This window comes from Ovis aries, chromosome 1 (assembly GCF_016772045.2).
Source record: "Ovis aries strain OAR_USU_Benz2616 breed Rambouillet chromosome 1, ARS-UI_Ramb_v3.0, whole genome shotgun sequence".
Taxonomy (NCBI): Eukaryota; Metazoa; Chordata; class Mammalia; order Artiodactyla; family Bovidae; genus Ovis; species Ovis aries.
Window position 1 is genome coordinate 102849641 of NC_056054.1, and position 15620 is coordinate 102865260.

At 45.9% G+C, this 15620-nt stretch overlaps 1 protein-coding gene and 1 long non-coding RNA gene across 3 annotated transcripts; one reads left to right on the plus strand and one right to left on the minus strand.

Moving 5' to 3' along the window:
- Positions 1 to 311: 311 nt before the first annotated feature.
- On the minus strand, positions 312 to 9261 carry LOC121820287 (uncharacterized). Its single transcript, XR_006060727.2, has 2 exons — positions 6668 to 9261; positions 312 to 1923 (listed from the first exon to the last, which is right to left on the minus strand). It is a non-coding gene; the product is annotated as an uncharacterized LOC121820287 (long non-coding RNA).
- On the plus strand, positions 8482 to 14044 carry SMCP (sperm mitochondria associated cysteine rich protein). 2 transcript variants are annotated; one of them, XM_004002516.6, is made up of 2 exons: positions 8482 to 8593; positions 13060 to 14044. In XM_004002516.6, exon 2 carries the CDS (start codon positions 13080 to 13082, stop codon positions 13389 to 13391), a length of 312 nt encoding a protein of 103 aa, XP_004002565.1. In that variant the 5' UTR covers positions 8482 to 8593; positions 13060 to 13079; the 3' UTR covers positions 13392 to 14044. The 2 variants fall into 2 exon arrangements, with proteins under 2 accessions (XP_004002565.1, XP_042109789.1); XM_042253855.2 differs by lacking the exon at positions 8482 to 8593 and adding an exon at positions 10633 to 10735.
- The last annotated feature ends 1576 nt before the right edge of the window (positions 14045 to 15620 follow it).

A 15620-nucleotide genomic window follows, 5' to 3' on the forward strand; every position in this document is an offset into this window, starting at 1 on the left:
CTTGGGCAAATGAAGCTGGGAGTTACAGCAGAGACCACGACCCACAAAAAAGAGTAACTAAAAATTAGCATTCATACATTCAACCAGCACTGTTTATTTCCTATGTGTCGGGCACTATTCTAGAAGCTTGAGATGAGTCTGCGGGGGAAAAAAAAACCCACTTTGCCCATTTGGAGATGACATTTTGGTGAGGGAAAAAAGACAATAGACAAAAACACAGCAAAGAAATTATATGTAAAGTATATTGTATGTATGTATAGTTGTAAGGCTCAGAGAACCGCACTCTGGAAAGGACACTCAGGGACAGCCTCTAGTGGACTGACAAAGTTTATTATCCAATTGTGTAGTTTTATAATTTTCAGGGAATAGAGCATAAGGCTGACTTGCACGTAGCCATTCTCGATAAACATTAAAGCATTCAAGGATAAAATACAGTTCCTACCGCCCAAGCCATAACATAGCTTTGGCGAAACTCTAAAGGGAGTCTTATCATGAAACAACAGTCCTTGCTCTCAGAAACAGGTGGTCAGAAGGAAGCCTTCAAATGCCTCAAGGCCGGGCGTATAACCCTTCATTATCCGTTCCCAGACTTGGGCACTCGGTGAACGCTCATAACCCTCTGTTATGCTCATCCCAGCTTCCAACCTTTGTCATGAGTGGAGCAAATACATTCTCAGTATTTGCTCAAAGCCTTCCAGCTCCTCCACGTTTCCTCCCTTTTTCCTCAAGAGCAAGGACTGTTGCAGCCATTTTTACTCTTGCTTTTTGGGCAGCGGTGGCTCGAGCACATAACGTTCGGAATCCTATAAGAACAATAACAAACAAACAGATCAGCATATAAGAAGCCATCGTATGGGGTACCCAATTTTTTGGATTTAAAAAGGAAGTACTAGCAGATAGTGTATTATAGAAGTCAGTGTTATATAACACAGGGGGAATGCTGCTGAAGGTAGACGTGATCTGTATTTGTTGATCTATCTGAGCTTGTTGGGCCCAGAGATCATGAGAAGCCTTTTCCCAAGCAGTAATGAAATCATGATTTTGAATAGAATTATATAATGCCATTCCAGAAACTGTACCAACAGTTACAATTGAAATAATACCCTCTATGGTAGCTATAATCCAACCAATAAAGCGTTTGCTTCTTTTCAGGGATTCTCTCAGAACAAAAGACAACAACGTGGAATCTGACCAAGGTTCAGAAATCTTAACTGGAACCCACAAATCAGTCCTTTGCCGGACTAAAAAACCACTGTCTTTAGTAACATTAATTGGCACGTTAAGATTTAAACAAGTATACAAACGACAGTACAGGACAGAATTGAGCCATTACTCCTAAATTGTCCAATAGCAAAAAGACAGGGCGCATTTACACAAGCATGAACATAACCGGTATAATTATACTCAATAGTATAATTATGTGGAATGGAAACATGTGCATAAGCATACAAGTCTCTAAACCGGGACAAGCAAGCAGGAATTTTCCAAAGATGCCAGTGTTCAGGCCCCAGGACTGGACTGATTATCCGGGGTCTGGGAGGTGTATCATTGTACCAGTTCAAAAGTTCATTGCGTTGATGCTAGAGTCCTGTTTGTGTTCTGTTAAAATGTGGTGCTGAAACATTATACCATTGGCAGGTGTGATTATTTTCTGTGATTCTGAGCAATTCACAGAGTCCATGAGGCCCCCAATCAACAAAGTCATGTTGGCATGAACAGAAACTTCTTTAACCTTCCTCTACAGGTGGACCAGTCCATCCCTGGCACAGATGATTTTTTCTTTCAGGATACGTTGTCGTAAGGAGGCTCAGAAGGCATCTGTTGCAATTTCTGTTTTAGTGCTGTGACCGGTCAGGGGGTGTGGAGCAAGGTCTGTCCGTCTTCTGACTCTTTTGAGTGGGACCCACTGCTCAGTTCCATCATCTGAAATAACGAGATAATATCCCTTGCCTAGGAACTTAAGTGTTCCTGGCCACCATTGATTAAGACATTTGACCCAAACAGCAATTTGTTCAGGCATACGTGAGGGTGAATCAGAAAAATGTCGCTCTGTTCATGTTTCCTGACTGTGTAGAGACAAAATAATTGATTGAGGCAAATTAAAATAATTGATTGTTAGAAGGGCTATAGGCAAAATGGCTTTAGGTCCATAGGGGCCCCTTAGTTTATTCCCCTGTTTTGTTTATTAAGAATGAGCTTGAGTGTATGGTGGGCCCATTCAATGACGGCTTGACCTTGAGGGCCGTATGGGATGCCAGTAAGATGGCAAATACTCCACTGATGCATGAAATCACGAAAAGCATTGGACCATTGTCAGTTTTGATGGAGGCAGGGATCCCCATCACAGAAAAACATTGCAGAAGAGCTGTGACGGCAGCTCTAGTAGTCTCTGCAGTGGAAGGAGCTGCCCAAATGAAGCCGGAAAAGGTGTCTGACTACAAATAACAATTTAAAAGGGAGCAGTTTGCAATGTGTAAAATCAGCTTGCAATAATTCATTTGCTTGTAAGCCTCTAGGATTAGTCCCTCGGGACTAGTGGTCAAATGAAAGGGGGCACATGTGGCACAGTTCCGAACAACTTTTCCAACCGTTTGTAACGGTATCTTATTTTGAACGTGTAGTCTATTAGCGTTAGTATGGAAGAGCTGATGTTCCTGTTCGGGGGAAGAAAATATAGGGGCGATGAGGCGATCAGCCAAATCATTGCCTAAATTGAGGGGTCCTGGTAAATGGGAACGAGCACGGATGTGAGTAATAAAGAAGGGATGGAGTCTTGCTCTTATTTCCTGCTGAATCAATAAGTACAAATGTATAAGATCATTTTCATTGGATATAAAATGAGCCATTACAAAAGATGGGAAAAGCTGTGCCACGTAGCGAGAATCAGTTAAAACATTCAATGGGGTTTTTATTAGAGTAAGTAAACAATATAATGTGAATAATTCTGTTTTTTGAACAGATTGATAAGGACTTTTAATTTTTTTTTTTTGTAGGTTGGGACCTATTATGGTTGCCCATCTTGCCTTATTTCCATCTATAAAATAATTAGGTGCATTCATGAGAGGGTGTTCAGAAATAATATTGTTGATGATAAAAGAAGTATTTTGTAAGAAATTCCATAATTTTCCTTAGGTGGGTTGGCCAATAACTCCCCTGAATAATCAGCAAGGGCTATCTGAATGGTAGTGGACACCTGGAGAGCATTATCAATTTCTGTTTTTGTCGAAGGTAGGTAAATCTGAGTAGGGTCATATCCAGCTATACTGCTCAAACAAGAGCGTGCAAGAAAAATGATTTTCCCTATTAAGTCTATATAGGAAACAATGCGTTTAGTCTGTTTGGAATGGAGATATACACATTCAATAGGTGATTATTCTGCACTAGAATGGCAGTAGAAGATATTTTAGTACCAAAGACATATCTGAAAAGGGGAATTGTAATTAACACGGTAAACAAATGTTTGTTGAATTTTCTGTTCTATCAATTGTAATTTTTTCTTAGCATCAGGGGTAAGTTGTCGGGGACTATTTAAATCAGAGGAACCTTCTAATAATTTGAATAAGTTTTGTAAAGCATATGAGGGAATTCCCAAGGTAGGTCGTAGCCAATTAATATCCCCAAGAAGTTTTTGGAAATCATTAAGTGTTTGTAAATTATCCCTTCTAATAGAAAGCTTCTGTGGCTATACAGTGGAGCGGTCCATAAGATATCCAAGATATTTAAAAGGGGAATGGTGTTGCAATTTATCTTCTGCTATTAGTAGCTCATGATTAGTTTAGTTATGACCTCATTACCTAATAAACTTAATTGAGATTCTGAGGAAGAAGCCAATGAATAAAATGTCATCCATGTAATGAATGAGATATGCCTCAGGGAATTGCTATCTGATGGGGTGCAAAATTTTATCAACAACGAATTGACAGACCACAGGGGCGTTCATCATACCTTGGGGCAGGACCTTCCATTGATACCGTTGAGCAGGGGATTGATTATTAATAGAAGGTATTGAGAAGGCAAAGCGTTGCCTGTCCTCTGGATGTAAAGGTATAGTGAAAAAGCAGTCTTGTAAATCAAAAATCATAATAGCCCAGTCCTTAGGGACCATAGCAGGGCTTGGGAGTCCTGGTAGTAATGCTCCCATAGGAATCATTATAGTGTTAATGTTTTTAAAATCTGTTAGCATTTTCTATTCACCTGATTTTTTTTTAATGACAAAAGCTGGTGAATTTCATGGTGATTGAGTAGTTTTTATTTTATTTTGTTGTAGTAGTTCAGCCACCAAAGTATGCAAAGCAGACAGTTTTTTTTGGTTTGTTTTGATAGGGGCCATTGAGCTGTCCAGATAGGTTTATTAGACTTTTATTTTAACTTTAGTGGCTTTATTTCAGTGACCCCTAAGAAAAAGTTTCATTTAATTGTATAGTCGCTTGAGCTTGTTGTAGAAAGTCTCTTCCCCACAAATTTAATGGTAATGGGGCAATGTACGGTTTAATGTAAGCGACTAATTGATTAGGGCCCAGGGCTTGTAAGTAAGATGAACTAACATAAGTTTGAGCTGCATCTGCAGTGCTTATTCCCACCAACTGGTGTGAGGTTAAAATTGTAGGCCAGTCCGAAGGCCATTCTTTTGTTCTTATGATGGAAACATTTGCCCCAGTGTCTAACATTCTTTCAAAAGTTCTTTCTCTGATTTTTAATTTTAACATGGGCCTATTGATTTCTTTTATAACAGTAGAAAGGGCTGCAGTAACGTTCGTACTCCCAAAGCCACCTGTTCTGGCGTCTGCTTTTCTATTAAGTGGGGGCACATAAGGTAATAGCAATAACTGAGCAAATCTGTCACCCTTTTGTAAATACAAGTTGTGAGTCACATGTAACATTATTGCAATTTTACCTGTGTAATCTTTATCAATGATCTCAGTATGTACAATTATCTTGCGCATGGTGTTGTTTTGTTCCAATAGGAGGTCTATAGTATTTTTTGGTATAGGGCCAAAATATCCAGTTAAGATTTTCATAGGATTATTTACCATTAATAATTTTATATCTCAGGGAGTAGGAATGTCTATACATGTGTTATGTCTGGTAGCCGCTGTTAATTTAGTAATATTTGGTTGTCCTCCTTGTTTAATGGGGCTAGAGGAGAGCCCCTGTTCTAGTTTCCCGAAGGAGGTGTCTGAATGGGTAAAGCATTACCTTGTTTATCAAATTTAGAGTGGCATTCAGTCAGCCAGTGATTCCCCTTTTTACATCCTGGGCAGAGCCCGGGGGGCTTAGTTTTAATAGCCCCTCCTTTGTCAGGAGAAAGACCTGTTTGCCGAGGCAAGCGACATTGCTTCCGCGTGTGTCCCGGCTTGCCGCAGTTAAAACATTTAACTTCAGACTTCTGGGAAACATTTAAGGTTTCTAAAGCGGCTATTTTAGCTTTATGTTGAATTGTCCCCACATTCCTGTAGGCTTTCAAGTATTTCAGAACTTCTCTTTGCCCCCTAAGGGGTCTGATAATAGCCTGACAATCTTCATTAGCATTATCAAAGGCTAATTGTTTCAAAATGGTTTCTCGCAAAGATGCATCCGTAAGACTGATCAATGGCCTCCTTCAATTTATCAATAAATTGAGTATATTTTTTAGTTGGTCCCTGCAATATTTTTACAAAAGATCCATTAGAGGTGGAACTGTCATTTTAGCCCACGCTCTGATAGCTACTTCCTTAATCTAGTATAACATGGGGGGTTGCACAAACTGTAATTGTGCATCAGTTTTAGCCATAGCTCTGGTGCCGGTGAGAATTTTAAAATTTAGTCCAGTAGGGTTTTCCCTGCTTGCTGTTCTTGCAAGATTAATGTGGCTTCATCCGTGACCCACATTTGCCATTGTAGTAGCTGTTGTGGAGTCATAACCATTTTAGCAACTGTAAAAAAATCTGCATGAAGCCACTGATCCACCTGGCCCCTAAGAAATTCCATACAGTAGGGTGAGGTAGGTCCATATAACGTACATGCCTTATTGAATTGCGTGAGCAAACCAAAATCAGGTGACTGCCATTGATTATGTCCAAGTTGAGAATTATTAAATTGGACCGGAAAAGCCCACGCACAAAGAGGCATGTCCCGAGGAGGAATGCTAGGAAATAGGGGAGGACAGCATCGCAGCGGGCGGAAAGGCCAGTGTCAGAGGCTTGTTAATATGAGCTCGCAAAAAGCAAGGTAAAGGCGGATCAGGGGCCTCTGGCAAAGTTGATTGTTTAATTGCTTTTAGCACCTGTAACTCTTGTTTGTCCGTAATCTGCTCTAGCGTGACATTTTTCTGATTTAAAACCTCTGATAGATCTTTCTCTTCTAATTCACATTCATGCAGGGATCGAACAGTTTCAACCTTTAAATTTCCTCCAGAGCCATCTAATCATTCCATAATGGCCCGTAAAAGAGGCCATTGTGGGGGAATTTTTATTCCCTGTCTATAAGCTTTTAGAACATTGTTTTTCACTCTGGTCTAAATTTGTAAATCTAAGGTTCCTTCCTAAGGGAACCATGGATTATATTCAACCACTGTCTAGTAACAGCTAGTTAACTGCTCTTCAGGCAGATTAACCTCATATTGTTTCAAGAAATGATGCATGAGAAGAACTAAAGGAATTTTACTTGTCTGATGTCCCATTCTGCTTACCTCGCTTCTGCAGGAGTGCGGCCCTTCTTCAAAATCAGTCTGCTGCTTCGAGCCCCACGTTGGGCGCCATCCATAAGGCTCCAAGAACCGCACTCTGAAAAGGACACTTGGGGACAGCCTCTAGTGGACTGACAAAGTTTATTATCCAATTGTATAGTTTTATAATTTTCAGGGAATAGAGCATAAGGCTGACTTGCATGTAGCCATTCCAGATAAACATTAAAACATTCAAGGATAAAATACAATTCCTACCGCCCAAGCCATAACATAGCTTTGACGAAACTCTAAAGGGAGTCTTATCATGAAAAAATAGTCCTTGCTCTCAGAAACAGGTGGTCAGAAGGAAGCCTTTGAACTCCTCCAGGCCGGGCGTATTGACCCTTTGTCATCCGTTCCCAGCCTTGGGCACTCGGTGAACGCACATAACCCTTTGTTATGCTCGTCCCAGCTTCCAACCTTCGTCATGAGTGGAGCAAATACATTTTCAGTATTTGCTCAAAGCCTTCCAGCTCCTCCACATAAAGTGTTACCCAGGAAAAGAAGTGTTACCAAGGAAAAGAAGATAAAACTGTCTAAGGTGATTGAAATGAGGGAAAGAGTGGCAGATTGTAGTTTTAAACAGGAGGATGAGGGTTGTAATATTTCATTTAGAAAGCCACTTATAGACAAAGACTTGAAGGAGGTGAGGGAGTTAGTCATGAAGACTGTTCCAGCCAGTACAAGTGAAGGGCCCTAGGCGGAGGTGGGTGGTGTTTGTGCGGGGAATATACTGGAAACATAGCGAAATGGTTAAAATAGAGCCCTTGCCCCCCACCCCCACCCACCCAAGGGATCCTTGTTTCTCTAGGTTTTGAAACCCCTCAGTGACTCACCTTATCCTCAGGTTAAATCCAAGCCCTTTCCCACAGTGTGCAATGCTCTCATCAGAGAGGACAGCACACCCGCTGTCCTAGCTTACCTCCTCTTCTTTCTCCTCCATGCTCCAGTCACACCGAGCTTCTCCCCCACCCAGGCCATGTTCATCTTATCCATCTCTGAGTCTGAATGCCCTCCCACGTCTCCAGGTCCCGCTCCTTATCTTCAGTTGCCATCCAATTCCTGCTTAAACATCACTGCTTCCTGAAGGCATCCTAGACCCCAAACCGGACCCCACCAGTTCCCATGGCCACCTGAGCGCCCCTGCCATCGTTCTCATCACACGGTACTGGCCCCATCTCCTGTCTCTACACCGAGTTAGAAGGGTGCCGAGAATGTGCGCCTCACATTCAGGACACAGCCTGGTAGACAGGAGACACTCAATGCATACGTGTGCGTTAAGCTTAGGTGATTGAACAATTACGGGTTCGCTCAAGAGCTCCCTCTGCCCTTCGGAGAAGAAACCAAGCTGCTGCTGCTGGTAAGTCGCTTCAGTCGTGTCCGACTCTGTGCAACCCCATAGACGGCAGCCCACCAGGCTCCCCCGTCCCTGGGATTCTCCAGGCAAGAACACTGGAGTGGGTTGCCATTTCCTTCTCCAATGCATGAAAGTGAAAAGTGAAAGTGAAGTCGCTCAGTCGTGTCCGACTTTTAGCGACCTCATGGACTGCAGCCTATCAGGCTCCTCCGTCCATGGGATTTTCCAGGCAAGAGTACTGGAGTGGGGTGCCATTGAGGAGCCCTGCTATCCAGGCAGCAGGGGGCGCTCGTGGGTCACAATCACAGAATCTTAGGGCGTGACTATGCCACGCACGCATGGCAGGTCATAGAGGCTAAGAACCTCAGAATCTTGATACAAGCAGGGAACAAAAGCCATTTGGCTTCTGATATCATGGACTCACTAGGCTGCTGAGGAAGGGGCATATCTCCTGCTAGTCCAGGGAAGACAGTTTTTCGGAAGCCAAGCCTGAGAAGCACGAATTGAAGAGAAAAAAGAAGTGACCAGAGCAGGTAACCCTGCCTGTCTTCCTGACTGTCCGCTCCTCCATTTACTCACTCCTTGGTGTTGAAGTCTACATGGTGGCATACAGTGTTAGGTGCCTAGAACAGCGGCAAGCAGGGCAGTGGGGACGCCTGTGTTCATCAAACAACACAGCAAAGAAGACAGACGGTTAGGGAAACCATGGGAAAAACGTAGCGAGAAGTACAGGGAACGCCAAGAACTCATATCAGAGCCACAGACCCTGTGCGTTAGGGATGTCTTCCTCAAGTGATGTGTGAGCTGAGACTTCAGATTAGAGTATAATTTAGTGAGTGCAAGGAGGGGTGTTCTAGGCCATGGGAACAGCAGTGCAAAGGTCCAGACAGAGGCCAGCAGAATTTAGCAAGGATCTGCTCGGGGCCAGTCTGACAACACAGAGGAACAGTGGCTGGAGATGAGGTGGGCTGGGGGGCAGAGGTCCGACAGGGCAGCCTCGCCATCCTCCAGGCAGAGGAACAAAGGAGAACACTGGAAGGCATGGGGCCTGCCGTAACTGCCCTTTCCCTCCCCTTTAGTGCACAGGACTCATTCCCAAGCTGCTCTCCATCTTTGAAGTCTCTATCTCCACTGGGGACTTGTTCTCAGGACCCACCCAAAGAGGAAGTGCTGGGAGGGGTTGACTGGGAGGAGCCAGGTGAACCCTCTGGTCACTAGGATGAGAACTGCTCCTATAGAAACAGCCCAGCCTGCACTTGGAAGGGTAGAGCCTGACATACTGGATTTCCCAGTGGGCAGGAGGCTCCCAGCTGTCAGTCCAGGGGCCCTGGCTGCAGAGGGAGAAAGGTGAACCACAGACACCGAGGAGGAGAGAGAGGATGGAAAACAGTGGCAGAGAGGCAGGGAGAAGAAATTGTGAAGAAAGCAAAACATGCTCAGAGAAATGCAATGGAAAAAGTTTTAAAGGGCTTGCTGTCCATCCCACCACCCGCTCCTCACCCCCTTCCAACTCCACCTCCTTTTCCCTGATCTCAGGTCTGGCCCCGCAGGGGACAGAGGGGACAGGTTCAGACAAGAAGGAGCCTGAGTCATTTACCAGGCCCCCAGCACACACTCCTGCGTGCATACACACGTGTGCGCACACACGCACACGCACCAGCTCACTCTCCAGGGCTGCAGGGTGCCCACGTGCACACAGACTTTCTGTCAAACGGCTTCAAAGACCATAACGGAGGCGGAGAGCAAGGCTCCATGGACCTTCACTCTCCTCTCCTTTTCCCCACTTTCCTGCTGAAGTCTGCCTTCTGTTTCCCTGTCTGTGTGTCTCCCTTTGCCTTGCCTCTCCTTCCTCTTCCTCCCAGGCAAGTCAGGGCACGGACAGGGCAGGTCTCTGTCACCTCAGCCTCTCCGCAGCGTCCCCTGACCTGAAGGGAGGGACTGGGTGACTTCTTTCCTACCCTCACCCCTTAGGAATTCTGGTCCCCAGTCGTCGTGTGCTTAAAACTAAGCAGAAACCTCTCCCTGGATGACAGAATTAATTCCCGAATAACTGGCAGGCATAGAGTCACAGGGGATTGAGGCCGACACCCTACCCCAGGAGTCACTTTTGCTTCTCGGGTGGCATCCTGCCACTGACACAGTTGAGGCTGCAGCCAGATGCCCGGGGACTTGGGAGACTGTGGAGGGCGCAGAGCCAGCGGCAGGGGCCCTGTGAGGTGATGCTTCCCTCTCATATATCTCTCACTCTGGCGCTCCAGCTCGGGAGATGCACAGCATGGTGGACCCCAAATGGGGGTCACTTTAGTCTGTCCTCAAGACGGCAATAAGCAGCATAGTGACAGCCCCTCTTCAGGCACATGCTGGGGACTCCTTCCCACAGAACCCCCAGACAAGGCTCTGGCGGTTCAGAAAGTGGATGGAGAGAGGCTGAGCTGAGTGGAGGTGTCAGCCGCATCTGGCTCACGGGGGCCTGGCTTGCACACCTGAGCTGAGTAAGGTGGCGCCCCAGATGAAAGGGCTGAGCTAAGAGCCTGACATCCATCATCTGAGACAGCTGAGGCCCTGGGTCTACAGCAAAGTGGGTCACCGGACAGGTCTGCCTAGGAACCACCTAACATGAAAATCCTGCACAGCTTCCATGAACTAGAGCTGCCTTCATTGGTGAGAAGGGGCTGGTAAGCCTTTCCTTCTTTACTCAGGGAACCCTCAGGAAGTGTTTGTTGCAAGGGGATTCGTACCTCCTAAACCCAGGAGGCCCCCTATCCCAGGGCACAGAAAAGAGCAAACAGATGGGAACCGTGGCTTTCTCAGCACATGGAGTATTAAAAGCAGGGCTGGGAGATGGTGTTAGTCGCTCAGTTGTGTCTGATTCTTTGTGACCCACAGACTATAGCCCATCAGGCTCTTCTGTCCATGGGATTCTCCAGGCAATAAAACTGGAGTGGTTACCGTTTCCTTCTCCAGGGGATCTTTCCAACCCAGGGATTGAACCTGGATCTCCTGCATTGCAGACAGATTCTTTACCATCTGAGCCAACTAGGGGAGAGGGTGGCAGATGGCAGAATAAGGGTGGGATGGAGCACAGGGAAGAATCCACTAGAAGGAGGGGCTGAGGCCAGAATAGAAGCAAGTTCCATTAGGAGCTGTTCACACAGGCTCCAGTTTAAAAGCCTGATGAACAAATATAACAAAATCTCAATTTGATGCAGCCACTCAGCCATGGCTGGAAGACCCAAGTTCTTCCTTCCTGCGCTTGTGCTTCTGTGTAAACACACACTCATACACACACACAGGAGCATGTGAGTGTGTGTGTCTCGTGGAAAGCCAACAGCAATAACTGGTTCAGTTTAGAAAACCAGTATGGAGGGAACTCCCTGGTGGTCCAGTGGTTAGGACTCTGCACTTTCACTGCATGGGGCAAGGTCTGATCCCTGGCTGGGGACCTCAGATCCCACAGGCCAAGCAAACAAGAAAATTTAAAAAAAATTTTTTTTTTTTTAAAAAGAGGCTTATTTTTGGACACTGGAGGCTGGAGGGTGGAAGCAGTTGATCTCAGTAGTTGTCAGATGAACTCCCATACCTACCCTTCTCCACCCTAGTGACCAGCTCTCATAGACCCACCTCTGACCCAGCACCTGCCTATAGGGGTCTGTGGCCTTGTGGGATGAGCCCCTAGTTGGGGTTCATGCTCATTTCCCCTCCTCCACATCTCCTCTGAGGCTAGAGGACTCTCTGTCTACTGACTTCTGGCCACTTCTAGACCATCTTTCCTGCTCTGGGGCCTCCCAGTAGCTTTCATCCATGTTCGCTGAGAGGTACTGGGCAGAAATCGGAGGGGCTGCCCCAGGGGCCATATATTGGGTCCTAGACCTGTGGATCTAAGGAGAAAATCCCTGCATTTCCTGGGTAGGAGGAAGGTGTGTTGGTAAGATGCAAAGAAAAGAGCTGTTTGGGTTTTTCCTACTCCTAAAAGAATTGGGAGATTACAAAATTCCTGAATGGTTGAGTCTGAGGATGCATACAGGCTCCAATTACCCCCTCTGCATTGCCAACACTGTCCCAGCATAGAGGAAGAGATAAGGGCCAGAGAACTGCTTCACTCTGCCTCAGGAGGCATAGAGCCAGCCTGGATCTCAGCCCGCCACGCCAAGAGCGATGGCCTCTCCATTTCCTCTTGCTGGAAGGCCCCCAAAGCAGTGACTTCCTACTCCCTGGGGAGAACGGGAGGAGGCAGTGCTTTCAGGACTGGTCAATGAGCCATCTAGCAAGACCCTCATTGCACCTGCGCTCCTGGGTAGCACCAGACCAAGCCTATGCTCCGAGTGGGGATGGAACCTGCTTTGAATCTACCCAATAGCAACTGAGGTAGATCACTGAGCCTCAGTCTTACTCATAGGTATAATGGGGTGAAAACACCGACCTCTCAGGTTGGCTGCAGTCATTCGTGATATGATGTTTGTGAAGTGCTCACCATTCGACTCAGACTCGATTGCCAAGGGTCATACCTTTTCTCATTAGCCAAGAGACCCCAGGCAAAATTATTACATATTCTGGTCTTTCCTTTTCCTTTGGGAAAATGACTCCCTTTGGGGCTTCCCAGGTGGCACTAACGGTAAAGACCCCACCTGCAAATGCAGGAGACGTAAGAGATGCAGGTTTGATCCCTGGGTCGGGAAGATCCCCTGGAGAAGGGAACAGCAACCCACTCCAGTATTCTTGCCTGGAGAATCCCATGGACAGAGGAGCCTGGTGAGCTACAGTCCGCGGGGTTGCAAAGAGTCAGATACCACTGAGCAACTGAGCAAAGCACAGTGAGGAACCAGCGCCCTGACCCGAATGAAAGCACAGCACTGTAGGACTGGGTTCCCTCTGAACGTCTAGGCCTGATTTCTCAGCCCTTGTCTGTGTCATCGCTCTGAAGACTGGTGTATCTGGGGGTCAAAGAAGGAGTGAGGGAATGCCGACAGCCAGGTTTTCTCTGAAAATCTTTTTGTTCTAGGACCCCCAAAACTTGAGAAGATGTGTGACCAACCAAAGTGCAACTCATGCTGCCCGCCAAAATCCAGTCCAAGCTGCCCGCCAAAATGCTGTCCAAGCTGCACGCCAAAATGCAACCCAGTCTGCCCACCAAAATGCAACCCATGCTGCCCATCAAAATGCAACCCATGCTGCCCATCAAAGCCATGCTGCTGTTTGGAGCCCAAGCCTGAGTGCACCTGCCTTAATAAGGAGCCCGATCCCGCTGCACCGGAAACTCAGAACAACTCCCAAACCCAGCAGCAGTCCCAAAGCCCAAAGCAGGGGCCCAAAAGTCCCCGGGGGCAGAAGTAACCAGACAAGCAGACTGTCCCAAACAAGTAGACGGGCCATGCCCATCACCCAGTGGCGTCAGGCTAGACCTACCTTTAGGAAAGCTGTTTCTCAGTGACCACCATTTACTTTCAACCAGAAGCCCCTACCTCCCTTCACAGGCCCCCACCCTTGTGAGGCCCCAGCTGGAAATGGGAGGTTGAAAAAGCTAGAACCATCTTGCCTAGTGATCCTGATATTAGATAGCACAAAAATAAAGAGCAATAAAGAAAATCACCTCTCTTTCCTCCTTTACCTGTGAAACCATTAAAACCATCTCACTTGTCTGGCCTAAGCCCAGGAAAATGTGCTATGCTTGTCATGAAGGCACCCAGGACCCAGAAAACCAGTCTGGAAGCACAAGGCTCCTGCTGAGCCAGAAGCAGTGACTGACTCATCCTGGTTCTAAAATGAAAGTTCCATGTTCAGGAATCCCTCCAGTCCCAGGAAAAGGCAGGGTGGAGGTGGTCAGTCACCCTAAGCGAAGGAATTCCAGTGCCCCCTCGGTCCTGGGGCAACACATTTGAGGTCAAACCAGCAAAAACACATGCCAAGGAATGATTCCCCTCTCTCACCTCCATGATCTTCCTAGAACCAGAGCTCCCAGGATTCAGCACAGCACTGTGACTGGCCCAGGCAGCAGAGTCTTCTGGCATCAATACCAGCTCTGCAGTGGTGGAGCAAGTTGCTGGACCCTCTCAGGCTCCATTTCCTCATCTGTTAAATGAGAGTAATGGTACTTCAAAGGGTTTTTATGAGAATGAAATAGGATCATTCATTTAAAGCGCTTAACATCAGATCTGACGCACCATGGATACGCAATGCATGGTTCTCCTCAAACTTCTCCGTCACCAGGTCCCTTTTTCCCTCCAAAAGAGTTACCATGATAAAACAATTTCCCATAAAACACAGCTCAGTTAATCTAGGTGCACAGGTAGAAATAGAGAAATCAGCCCCATTCACTACACTGTGAATATCACTTCATTCTATATTCTTGGTATACAGCTGCTATGTCCATTCCTGCTAACATTTTTCTAATGCCCTTCTGTATTTCCTCCCTCATGATCCTCCCTGTCCACCAACCCCAGAAAACGACCGATCTACTTTGGGTCCCTATAAATGAGTTTGAACTTTCAAGAATTTTATGTAAAGATAATCATCCCGTATGTATTCTCTTATGCCTGGCTTCTTTCACTCAGCAAAACTACTTTGAGATTCAGACAAGTTGTTGCAAGTATCATTGTTCATTCCTTTTTATTGCTGGGTAGTAAATTCCCATGAAGTGATGGGACCAGATGCCATGATCTTAGGTTTCTGAATGTTGAGCTTTAAGCCAACTTTTTCACTCTCCTCTTTTACTTTCATCAAGAGGCTTTTTAGTTCCTCTTCAGTCTCTGCCATAAGGGTGGTGTCATCTGTGTATCTGAAGTTATTGCTATTTCTCCCGGCAATCTTGATTCCAGCTTGTGCTTCTTCCAGCCCAGCATTTCTCATGATATACTCTGCATAGACGTTAAATAAGCAGGGTGACAATATACAGCCTTGACGTACTCCTTTTCCTATTTGGAACCAGTCTGTTGTTCCATGTCCAGTTCTACCTGTTGCTTCCTGACTTGCATATAGGTTTCTCAAGAGGCAGGTCAAGTGGTCTGGTATTCCCATCTCTTTCAGAATTTTCCACAGTTTCTTGTGATCCACACAGTCAAAGGCTTTGGCATAGTCAATAAAGCAGAAATAGATGTTTTCTGGAACTCTCTTGCTTTTTCCATGATCCAGCGGATGTTGGCAATTTGATCTCTGGTTCCTCTGCTGGGAAATAGATGAAGAAACAGTGGAAACAATGTCAGACTTTATTTTGGGGGCCTCCAAAATCACTGCAGATGGTTGACTGCAGCCATGAAATTAAAAGATGCTTATTTCTTGGAAGGAAAGTTATGACGAACCTAGATAGCATGTTAAAAAGCAGAGACATTACTTTGCCAACAAAGGTCCATCTAGTCAAGGTTATGGTTTTTCCAGCGGTCATGAATGGATGTGAGAGTTGGACTGTGAAGAAAGCTGAACGCCAAAGAATTGATGCTTTTGAACTGTGATGTTAGAGAAGGCTCTTGAGAGTCCCTTAGACTGCAAGGAGATCCAAACAGTCCATCCTAAAGGAGATCAGTCCTGGGTGTTCATTGGAAGGACTGATGCTAAAGCTGGAACTCCAAT

Excerpts from the sequence above, each read along its gene's own strand:
- SMCP (XM_004002516.6), top strand. The coding sequence starts at position 13,080 with ATGTGTGACCAACCAAAGTGCAACTCATGCTGCCCGCCAAAATCCAGT.